The sequence below is a fragment of the Dunckerocampus dactyliophorus genome, chromosome 3 (genome assembly GCF_027744805.1).
Source record: "Dunckerocampus dactyliophorus isolate RoL2022-P2 chromosome 3, RoL_Ddac_1.1, whole genome shotgun sequence".
Lineage (NCBI taxonomy): Eukaryota > Metazoa > Chordata > Actinopteri > Syngnathiformes > Syngnathidae > Dunckerocampus > Dunckerocampus dactyliophorus.
In genome coordinates this window covers 5,689,151-5,701,417 of record NC_072821.1, presented here as the reverse complement: position 1 = coordinate 5,701,417, position 12,267 = coordinate 5,689,151, and the positions used below count along the sequence as shown (strand labels likewise).

Below are 12,267 nucleotides of genomic sequence, written 5' to 3'. Positions count from 1 at the left end.
TTTATTTGTAGGATAATTACCTTCTAGCAGTCTGTAGTTTTTTATGTTTCATTTAAAAAATCATTAAAGCTGCTTACACAGAACTTTAAAGGAAAACTTTTATGGAATTTTGCCCATCATCCACAATCCTTATGTGAGACATGAGCACGCATGTCTTTCTCTTTTCTGTGTGTTCTAAATAGAGAAAAACTGCTAGCATGAGGCAGCTAACAATGAAGGCAATGGGATCCACCTAGTCCGCCTTCAGAGCCCTTCATTAAAACACCTCCAAAAACCTCTAACAATGTTTTAACGTTTTAGACACATGCTGTGAGCGTGTAGTATAGAATAACGTTGCTAGGTGCTTGGCAGATCCAGCTATAGTGAAACACTAAGCCATTCTCATAGCGTTAGCACGTGGCACTAGCGCTAAAAATTTCATTGACAAAATAAAACCATAATTCAACAGTCACTTACAATGTCCGCTTTCACTGGGATGCTGATTGACGGCATGGCTGTATCTCTCAGCACGAGACTTGTGCTCCCCGTTGAGTTGTTTAATGCAATTCAAACTCACAGGCCATGCAGCATCTCCATTAGCTTACGTTACCTCTCGGTAGTAGCGAGAGGCGTTGTGAGCCAAGCGTTGTGCTAATATGCCAGAAAAGTATTTCTTACAATAACAATGTCGCTGTATCTTGGTTAATATGCAGGTCACGTTATGTCAATGAAACATTGTTGGCGTTTTTTTTATTTTTTTAATTTTATTTTTAGAGGACTTTATTGTCGAAATAGGTGGGTCTCATTGCAGGCATTGTTAGCTGCCTCATGCTAGCATTTTGTCTCTCTTTAGAACGCACAGAAAAGGGATAGACGTGTGTTCATGCTTCACATAAGAATTGTGGATGATGGGTAAAGTGTTTCTTTAAATGATAAAACTGAGGTACGCAGTGAACCGTGATTATGGCGTACCATTACACCCCTACACGGCATAAAAACACGGAACTCTCGCATGTTTACTGCTTGGATTTTAATGACAAATCCCACATACAGAACGGTGAGGATTGTCGTCATTAAAGTAAAAAAGAAAGTCATAAAAAGATTATTGACTACCATTCTTTTACAATATTGCTTAACTGTGTTGCAAATGAAGTCTCTTCAGTCACCAGGAAATGCTATCAATGCTTCATAAAGTTTATAGAGTGATGGCTTCATAAAGTCCACGGGGAATAGACACCCCTTCATCCAGCCTCCAGCTGCACACCGAGGATTTAACATTGGGAGTAAACAAAACAAATGACGAGTCGAGTCTACATTGCGGTAGGGGACATTTTCACCATGAGGCACCCTTCATTCCACGGGGGATGGACGGCTGTAGGAATTCAGAATGCTCGAGATTTCAGAGAAAAGCAAAGATGGGAGCTGATTGGACAGCTGTGTCATTTCACTATGACACATCATCTAGTTGTGATAAAACTGCTGGCAAAATCCACGCTAATATTTTTAGGGCCTGCCGTAACTTATAAAATGATGGCGTCTGCTGTGTACAAGCTTGCGCTTGTGTCTTGATTATGTCCAGTTCTGAAAAAAGCGATGCATTAACGCAAGCATACACGATAATCCCTTGGAGGTCCACCATTGTTTGCAAGCTTGTAGTTGATTCCCGATTTGGGCTAGTTCAGATAAACCTGCTGCTAGAACAATATTAGTGCTAATCTCTTCAGGGACCGACATTTTCCTTTACAAACTTGTAGTCCTGTGCTGACTTAGTCTTGTTCTGATAAAACCACTGCTATGGCAACATCAATACTAATCTCTTTGGGGACTGCCATTGTTGTTTAGTTTGCAATAGCTTCTCTCTTTGGTCCGGTACTGAGAAAACTGCTGCTAAGGCGACATCAACAATAATTTATTTGTAGTCCAGACTGTTGCCAAGCGTGTAGTCCTGCCTCATGAACATGAACAGAAACATTTTCTCACATTTCTCTCTTGTTTAAACACACTCAAAGTTAAAACTTTGTTTGAATTTAAATCATCAATCTACTAGGTTGGATATCAGAATTGATTAAGTGACTCACGCGTATTCACTCCTCTGACCGTGCCTCGTCCTGGCGCCGTTCGGCTGTCGTGTTTATGTATCCTTGTTAAAACATATTGCTCCTGCCGTCATCCTCGTCCAACTCCTTGAACCAAATATTCATGTAGCCGGTTAGCTTCTTGTTTTACTTCTTGTTTATTTTCATATTGTTTATTGCCGGTTAGCAAGCCGCTCAAACCATTAGCAAGTTTGCTAGCAACTATTGACCACAACAGGAAGCGGCACAAAGGAGATTGATTGACAATGGTCTACAGCCAATCAGGACGCAGAACACAATTGGAGGGTTTTCCCTTTGCCAATAAGGACTGTTGTGGCTCTACATTTAGCCGACTATTGTCTACTGTGGGTTCCTAATATGCTTACAGGCACATAAACACATACTGAGACACGGTGGAGCCGCACACGTCTTCAACTCTCACATGAGTATACAACCCCCTCTACTGGTAGCAGTAGTAAATATAATAACAGACACATACAACAGAGCACCGATAGATCGCTGTAATACACCACAAGGACGCAGAACACAATACGCGTTCATAAAAAAACTGCACTTTAAAAAAAAAATCAGCAAAACAGCGAATCCGCGAAAGTTGAACCTCGATGTAGCGAGGGAACACTGTTATAACAGGAAGTGAACAGATCATCACCAAGCAGTTTTGCTGAAAGACGGAGAAGCCACAGGACGAGATGGATACTTCTTCCTACTCCAGTTTACAGAATATTTGTTTAATTATTTGTACCTCAAACAAACATTCATTCATTCATGCACCTTATTTTTCTTCGGGCCAAGTGAGCGCAAGGCACAAGCTTGGCCCCTGGGCCTTTTTACGTTTGTGAAACTGCGACCCTCTTGGTTGTGTCGGTGATTCAACAGTTCTGATAAAACCACACCATCAATGCAAATCTCACCAAGAACTGACATTATTGTTTGGTTCTCCATTTTGTCCAGTTCTGCTGTTTAGGCATCTCTTCTGGGACCAACATTTTTGTTTGTAAGCTTGTAGTTTTGTCTTTATTTTGTCCTATCCTGGTAAAACTGCTGCTATGGCAGCATTACCACTAATCACGTTGTACTCTATCAGTGTTATCAAGTTTGTAGTCTCAAGATTGAATTCTGTTCTGACAAAAATGCTGCTAGTGCAGCAACACTGATCTCTTCAAGGTCCACTATTGTTTACCAGCTTGTTGTCACATCTTGATGTTGTCCAGTCCTGATAAAACTGCTCCATCCTTGCTAATCTCTTCAAGGACCGCCATGGTTGTTTACAAGCATGCAGTGACTTGCATTATCTCTTTTTTCCAATTCAGATAAAACTGCTGCCAAGGCGCTATTGTTAATTACAAGCTTTTAGTCGCTTTTCAGAATCGTCCAGTTCTGATTAAAATGCTTTAATGGCAACATCAAAACAATGGGACGGTCATTGTTGTTTGCAAGCTTGTATTGTCTATATTTTGTACGGTTCTGATAAAACCGCTGTGATAATGGTATCCTTTTCTGATAAAACTGCAAACTAATCAGGTCGGGGTCGGCCGTTGTTCACCAGCTTGTAGTTGTGTCTCCATTTGGTCACATCCAAACCATGTCGCCTTGCTGCCTACTTTATCTACTCAGTGGATGCTCATCATCACTGAAGGCTGCAGTAGAATGAGCCAGGCAGGAAGTGAGTGGGAATAACACAAGCCTTCAGGCTGATTTCAAAGTAAAACTCATTGGAACATGTCGAGTTTTGTGTTGCATGTACGTGCTTGTTATTATAGGCCCCCAATAGGGCAATCTTGTCCAAAAATTGTACATTTCTCAGCTACTTTGCACCAATTATAAAGTGAACAAGTTTCACCAAACTTTGTAGCAGTAAAAAAAATATAAAAAACACTTGCTTTAATTAACGAATGCATAATTTACGACTACATCAACGCAGAGTGTTTTCATTTGGCAATGGATTGTTGTCAAGTGCGCCACACGCTGATTGAAGGCGCTGAAATGTCAAGTATGGAGAAGGCTTGTGTGCGTGCGGCGGACCAGTCCAAATCCAGCTTTAAGACCTCTAAAGTCATCAAACATCCAGTGATGACAAAGGCAGAGGTTAACTCTCAGGTAGCAATAAATGAAATGCTTTTACTTCAGAAGCTAGCAGGTGAACAAAGGAGAGCCGTTGTAGTAAAATCAACAAGCAGTACAATGCTCCGTGAATATGGATTTTTATGTTACATACTGTACAGCTACCCGTCCGTGCAGGTGCTACACAAAACACACAGAGCATGCTTTCACAGTTCAGATCAGGTAATTCCAGATCGGGATCGGGTTTCCACTGCACGGTGTGCAGGCAAGATGGCGATAGCCGCGTCAGCTACGTAAAGTATAGCCTCTTTTACACGGAAATCCTGCAAATAGCAGCGTCAGAGTCATAACAGAAGATCCGGCAATAATCCACAATCAAAGGGAGTCAGAGCCCACGTTCGTATGCAGTGTTTCGTAACTGCAAAATTGTGTTTGTGCGTCGTTACGGTAGGGTTACTGTATTTTCTGTATTTACAGGCAGCAAGAATACTCAAATGAGACGAGAAGTTTATTCAAAGATGGCGTATTTTTCAGTGTGGTTAAAGCAGGGGTGTCCAAAGTGTGGCCTGGGGGCCATTTGGGTCCCGCGGCTGTTTTTTATTGGCCCGCGGCAAATAAACAAACACAACAACAACAAAAGCAAAAAATGGAAAAATGAGCAGTAATTTTACAAGAATAAAATCAAGATAAAAAGAAAAAGTCGTCATTTTATAACATAATATTTATGAGAAAAAATAACATCATTTTAGTCGCATAAACTTGAAATATTAAAGCAAAGATTAGATTTTTTTTAAGTCGTAATATGAGAAACAAAACAAAATAAAGTTGTAATTTTTGGAAAATTAGGTTAGGGAAAAAGTTATAACATAATAGGAACAAGGTCATAAAAATAACAGCAGAAATGGAAAAGGATAATATATATATAAACTAGTATAAGAAAAAATAACATCATTTTAGTGGCACAGAGTTGAAATATTAAAGAAACATTTTTTTTAAGTCGTAATATGAGAAACAAGCAAAACAAAATAAAGTTGTGATTTTTGAAAAATTAGGTAGTGGAAAAAAATTCTACTATATTAATATGCTCAAAATATTATGGAAATAAAGTCATACTACAAGAACAAAATTTACAAGAAGAAAGTTTAAGTTTGAAAAAAAAATACATTTTTGTAACATAGAGTTGAAATATTAACGAAAGTTGAAATACTAATACGCTTTTTTTTTTTTTTTACCTATATCACAAGGCTGAGATGCAGTTTTTTCTTGAAATATACACTCCTGATCAAAATGTTAAGACTAGCAGTAATCATTAATATCTGATGGGAGGAAGGATCATATCGATTGGATGACACGTCCGGGTTGGGCCGTCGTGCATGAGCAATCATGCCAGACTGTGAAGCGTGGTACAAATTGCCGATTGCAAGGATTTTCAAAGTGCGGCACCGTGAGCTGAGAACATAATACAGTTGCAACCTCGCACAAAAAAATGATTTTCTGGAGCATATTTGCTCACCACAGATTCTAGATAATGTCTCACTGCAGGAACTAAAAACCTCTTAGTCTAGCCTTTAAGCATAACTTAAGTTAGCTTAGCATGTTTGTAATTTTGTCAAGCTGTCTTCTAGCACCTCTCTCATTTTGAAAACGCCCGGTCAATTTAAAGTACGTCCTCGGTCTTACCGCCTCATTTGACGCCTATCCTGCTTCTCTTGCAGGTGGTGGGTCAGATCGACAAACTGACGTCGGACTTTGACTTCGACCTGGAGCAAGATGACTGGACGGTGGCGACAGCCAGCAGCACGTCCAGCAGCGAGCGCGGCCTCGGGGAAGCCTTCCGCCTGGACTTCCTCAACGCTGACGTGCTGTCCGACAGCTGGGAGTTCTGCAGCTACCTTGAGGCCGCCGGCGCTTGCGCCCGTGTGCCCGGGGAACCGGTTATGGGCTACCACAGGCCACAGCCAGGTCGTGGGACCATACCCACCCAGACCCCCACCCCGCCTCCCACCGCCACCGCCTCCGTCTACTCCCAGATGAACGGCGGGCTGCCCATCCCTAACGGACCTCGCATTATCACTCCGGATTCATCCAGCGAGGAGGCCAGCAGCTCCACACACTCCCACAAGACGAGGGAGAGGGTCCGCTTCAGCGACAAAATTCTCTACCACGCCTTGTGTTGCGACGACGACGACGAAGAGGAGCAAGAAGACCTAACAGACGACAAAAGCGGCTGCGCCACGCCCGACAGCGATGGCGAGCAGAGCCTCTTAGCCGAGCCGGTCGCCCCTAAACGTTCTTCCTCCGAGCACTCGCTACTCTATAACTGCCTCGACCCTTCTTACGTCCCCTCGTCGGCGAGAAGCATGATGGGAGCACACACGTTACCCAGGAAAGGCCTCCTGAACCCTGGCTGCCGCAAAAAACTGCTCCGAAACAGCAGCACGCAAACTGTGTCGGATAAGAGCACCCAAACTGTACTGCCCTATATTCCAAACAAACAGAAAGCAAAGGAGCACTGAGCCAACCCTCCATTTATCATACGTCTCACCACCAAGGACTGTGCATTATTTAATATTAAATACATAGCTAATAGATTAATACACAAATAAATCAATTACTAAATAAATAAATGATATATGGGAAAAATCACTCGCCTTCGTAAAGTCATTCCGAGAGATGAAAGTGATTTTGAATTGGAATTCCGAGGTCTAAAGCAATCGTTTGGACTTTTTAGGCGTTGAAATGGCTCCGTTTTCCTCATTATGCAGCCGGAGAAACATGAGACAAAACAGCTTGTTGCTTTTAATGTGCCTTTAAAAAGCTTCATGTGCATTTTTTTCCCACACATCCACACGCACACGTTTTCAACATCAAACAAGTCCCACAACAACAAACTGCATTTTATTGTACCGCGGAATCTCAAAAGTCAATTTGTTCTGCGTTTCAAATAATGTTTCCCACGGGAAACGACGCAAAGAGAATTAATCTGTCGCCGACACGCAACCTTTATTTAATGTACGGGCAACGTTTTAAGCAACACTTTTGACTTTTTAAAATGTCATACAAACAAAGATAAGTTAACCAAAAAAAAAAAAAACAACCAAAATGAATCAAAACTGCTCCCCTTTGAAGACACCTTCAGGGACCAGGAGGGGTTGCGGAGCGACACGGCTCCCCTGGCGACGTTTTATAACTGCTACTGGACTTAATAGTAATTCTGCTAATTAAGTTAAATCTTGAATAATTTGAAAGTGTTGGCTTTAAAATGGAACGAACATACACACGGGTTATTAAGCCTGATGCTACGTGCTATTTCAGTGTGGTCATCGTGAGTTTGTGTTTGCAATTAAGTTTAAGTGAGTTAAAAAAAAAATATCCTGATCAGTGGTTATCGTCTCACTGCTGTAACAGTAAAAATAAGTGAACTTCTCGATAACCAAACTTAAAATTGTGTACACTCGCCCTGCGGGGTTCAAATTTCACGGCTTCGCTATCTCACGGTTTTCCAAACTATTCAGTAAATCATGTTGTTTCATGGATGAACACGGCCTATTACTAAAAGAAAATGCATATTGAAGCAGATGTTATGGATTTTTTGCCTCAATTAAGCATTATCAAGCTTAAAAGTGGCTAATTGAACTAAAATACAAATGCAAGGAATTAAGAAGCTGCATTAAAATTGTGACTGTATTGGTCACGAGGTGGCAGTAATTGTTTGGTGAGACAAGCACCAGACTCGATCACCAGAACAACAGGCTCTTTTTGCAGGTTTAAATTACCTCACAACAGTCACAATAATAATAGTTACATAAACATCATAATAATAACAACATGGGCTACTGGGGCTAATCAAGCTAAAATTCACCTCTGAACCCCCGACGTCGCTTCCTGTCCACACATCCGGAAGACATTTATTGCAACATTCACGAGCACAAGTTTTATTTATGTCTTACTATTCCTATTTTCTAAGATCATATCTACTATCTTGGGTGATATGAGTGTAAAGGTGACTATATGGGCGTTCATGTTTAGAGGGCTCTAATAATGTCAAAAACCGTATTTAGTAGATCGTGAACAGGTTTTCTATGAAAATAATCCATTTATAAAGAAGAAGAATACTATTTAGCGGAAATTCACTTATCAAGGTCGGGTCTGGAACCAACTACCCCCCAATAAACGAGGGATTGCTGTACTGTGTTCCTCTAAATTATACACCGAGTGAAGCTTATACATCGGAATTTACGGAACTTGCGCTTCTTCTAGCGACTACATAAAAGTAAAATAAAGTAAAACTACTCACCCTCTGATGACGCCTGATGAAGTAGCAGAACTAGGTAAATGTTTGCAGTTATACTGCCCCCTCGTGGCATTTTATAGGTACAACTAAACTTTCAACGTAGTTTATTTCGAACTAAAACAAAACCGCACACAGTCATACCGTGCTAGTTATTAGCTTATATGTTATACAGTAGCTATTTGCATGACTATTCCTTACTTTCTGTATGTAATTTGATATTTCAATTGATTGTCTTGCAGTCAGATTCGTTCCTATGTAGCTGCAAATTCAATTTACTATTCTATGGTTATGATCACACTGTCGTATCCAGTGTAATAAGAAGTTAACCGCGATACAGCACAACGTAAAAACCAAAAAAATGGTGTACTCACCTCGATCTTTGGCGACAGGCGCAGACACTGACTTTGCAGTGTACATTTAGGTATTCTTGTTCTATCAACTATCCAATCCGTCTATCCATTTTCTCACGGGGGCATGCCGGAGCCTAACCCAGATGACTTCGGGCAAGAGGCGGCGTACACCCTGGACTGGTCGCCAGCCAATCGCAGGGCACATATAGACACAAACACCCTTTGAAGACACCGGATAATGGAGAGGGATCTGAAGGGTGCTTGCTTGCAGAGCGATACTTTTTAAGATGTATTGCAGCCTTTCTCATGTTGTAGTCACTTCCATTATCATCACACCTTTTTACCAGTGTAAAAAAAAAAAAAGTGAAATTGTGTTTACTCACCTTTAACATTGACATTTGCAGTGCACGTTTAGTTCGTCTTCCTCTTTTATTCCTTTCACGGTCAACTTAGCCGTGCCCGTCGGTCTGTGGTTGTCATCACACTTTTCCTCCTTGCCCTCACAAGTACCCCTTTGTGGTGGCATCCTACGAAAAAGCCCCACCCCAAAAAGCACAAGCAATTGTGGAGTTAATCATTTCGATGCTCAATGAGCTGACGCCTCACATCGTTTTCCTTTGCAGCAAAACTTGTAGAGAAGAAAGAAGTCCTTTAACAACGTGTGACATTTCCTGTTTCTTTTTCCTGCGGCGCCATTAAGGTTGCTGTCTCAGAACTGAAAAAAAAAAAAAAAAAACCCGCTGCTAAGGATTTTTTCTGTCCATTGAGTGGCCCAGTGGGGAATGTAAGTCAGTAGAACAGTGTTTATTCAGAAGGCTAATGCCAATAGCCATTCCTGATCAATATGTTCCAGGGAGGGTACGGCCAGAGCGCTCTCCACTGAGCGTGTACGCCACTCTCCTGGGAACTGGGAACAAAAAACTCACAGTCAGACCTATCTGCTCACACGAAAACAAAGTACTGTGGCCCTACATGACTGACATTTGCACAAAGAAGTTTTTTAGCAATAATCCACCCCGGGGGATCGGCTTTGTACTCCTGCTTCTGCCTCGACAACACGCTAGGCTACAACTCATTTCCTGTTGAGTTTGAAAAGTACAAGTTTGAGTGAAAAGCTGGCTGACACCTGGGAAGCTGACCTTTTCGTGCGCTCGTACACATGTTGTAGCCTTGGGAGTAACCGCAAAAACATATTTTAAAATGAAATCAACAATTAGTGGCATCACGACTCAAAATTAGTGGGAAATTGTGCAAGAATGATACACAGCAAAACCTTGAATGACGCTTTTTAAACTATTTCTAGATATTCTATTGCATATCTCTATATTTTAGAGTCAAAGTGTCACCATAATCAAATCTGTATGAACTGTACAAGTCATGTTTTAAGTAACATGCAAGTATAAAAAGTCTCACCTTTGACTTTGGTAAAGCGTAGTCAATGCATTGGTTACATTCCAAATAAATACAACAAATGATAACAGTTAGGGTGAGGAGCTTGGAGGGGCTCAGAGTCGAGCCTCTGCGCCTTCACATCGAGAGGAGTTGAGGTGGCTCGGGCATCTAGTCCAGATATCTCGCGAACGCCTCCCTGGTGAGGTGTTCCGGGTATGCCCAGCCGGGAGAAGGCCCCGGGGCAGACGTAGGACACGCTGGAGGGATTATGTCTCACAGCTGGCCCTGGGAACGCCTTGGGGTCCTACCGGTGGAATAGGGAGAGGTGGCCGGGGACTGGGAAGTCTGGACTTCCCTACTGAGACTGCTGCCCCCGTGACCGAGACCCGGATAAGCGGAGGAAAATGGAATGGGAAATGGAATGGAATGGAATAACAGTTCACAATTTTAAAAAGCCACATGTGTATGGTGAGGGGTTTTACGGCCTTAAAACATATATACTCTGAAAAAAACGAAGATGGCTACTTCGCGGATTTCACTTATTGTGGGCTATTTTGGGAACTTATCCCCCGCTAAGTTTTAGTAATGTTACAAAATTATGACCTTTTTAAAATCAAGTCTATGATTAATTCTATCTGATAAAGCATGACACAAGCTTTAATTTGACACGTCATTTACTTCTCTACGCCAAATATCAGAGATCATAGAGCAGATTTTATACCGGAAAATAGTGCCTTTGGTCCCCCATTGCTTTAACATTGAGCCAAGACAAAAGCTGTGATCGACCCACGGGCAACCGTACTGCAAAATATATAATAACTTAGGCTGTGAAAATCTGTTTTAAAAGTCAACAGAGTATCCATTTACATGTTTTTGATCATCAAAAAGTTGAGGGAAGAAAGTCAAGTGTCATATTTTTCATGTAAGTGCCTCCCACTGCAGTGCAGCAGCATGCTGCGTATTCGTTTTCACCCCACACTAACCAAAATGCAAACGCGACATGTGGTATTTCCTGTCCAAAAAAAACCCAAAACGCCCAATTCAATTTTAATGAAATTTCATCTTCAAATTGATGTTAAAATAAGTGAATCTTCCATATACGTTGTATCTTCTCCGCTCCATCATTTTGAAAGGCTTTACGTTGTACTTCAAGTACAAACTGACTTGATATGGTCCAACACTCAATTTAAATCCGATTCGAAATTGAAGATGAAGAAGTAATCTACCTAACAAGCATGTATACAAATGAAAATACACCCGAAGATATCGGGTGTATATCATATGAAAAAAATTGCATTTTTTAGGACGTCCGCACGCTCACTGTCAGATTTTTTCATTGCTAAAATATGGGTTTTGTAACATTGCTGTAAATTATTAGATATTTTGTAGTACGGTTGTCCGTGGGTCGATCACAGCCTTTGTCTTGACTCATTGTTAAAGCAATGGGGACCAAAAGGCACTATTTTCCGGTATAACATCTGCTCTAACTTCTTTCATATTTGGGGTAGAGAAGTGAATGAGGTATCAAATTCAAGTTCAAGTCATGCTTTATCAGATAGAGTTCATCACAGACTTGATTTGACACATTTAAAAATGCTGTAACATTGCTATCTCCTGTGACCGTGCCTTTTCATCCTGGCGCCGTTCTCCTGTACTGTAGCATCCTTGTATCCTTGGTAAAACATTGCTGCAGTGCTCCTCCTCCACGCAGGGCGGCACAAAGGAGATTGATTGACAATGGTCTACAGCCAATCAGGACGCAGCAAACAATGGGTGGTGCAGACAGACGAGCGAGGGAGGAGAGACACTTAAAGGGCCAGGCTCGGCCTGTAACAGCTTCATGAGCTGTAAATAAAAAATAAGAAGCACTGATAAAAAATCTGCGAATCCACGAAAGGTGAAGGGCGATAGTGCGAGGGAATACTGTAACACAAATTCTACAACAGCAACCGTATTTTTTAATTCAAATAAAAAAAGAGCAATTGAAAATTCCAAATAATAACACATTTCAAAGAACTGTATATGTAAAAGCAGTAACAAAATAACAAAATGTTCCTGAATTTTGGGTTGTGTTCCAAAAGGACCAAATAGGGTT

At 41.3% G+C, this 12,267-nt stretch overlaps 1 protein-coding gene across 2 annotated transcripts in view; it reads left to right on the top strand.

Annotated features, from left to right (window-relative positions):
• insyn1 (inhibitory synaptic factor 1) overlaps positions 1 to 10,912 on the top strand; it is an 88,806-nt gene extending 77,894 nt beyond the window's left edge. For both annotated transcript variants that reach the window (XM_054771723.1, XM_054771724.1), the window contains exon 3: positions 5,852 to 10,912. In XM_054771723.1, coding sequence (XP_054627698.1) covers positions 5,852 to 6,652 — 801 coding nt within the window. In that variant the 3' untranslated portion in view covers positions 6,653 to 10,912. The remainder of the gene's footprint in view (positions 1 to 5,851) is intronic.
• Positions 10,913 to 12,267: the final 1,355 nt, after the last annotated feature.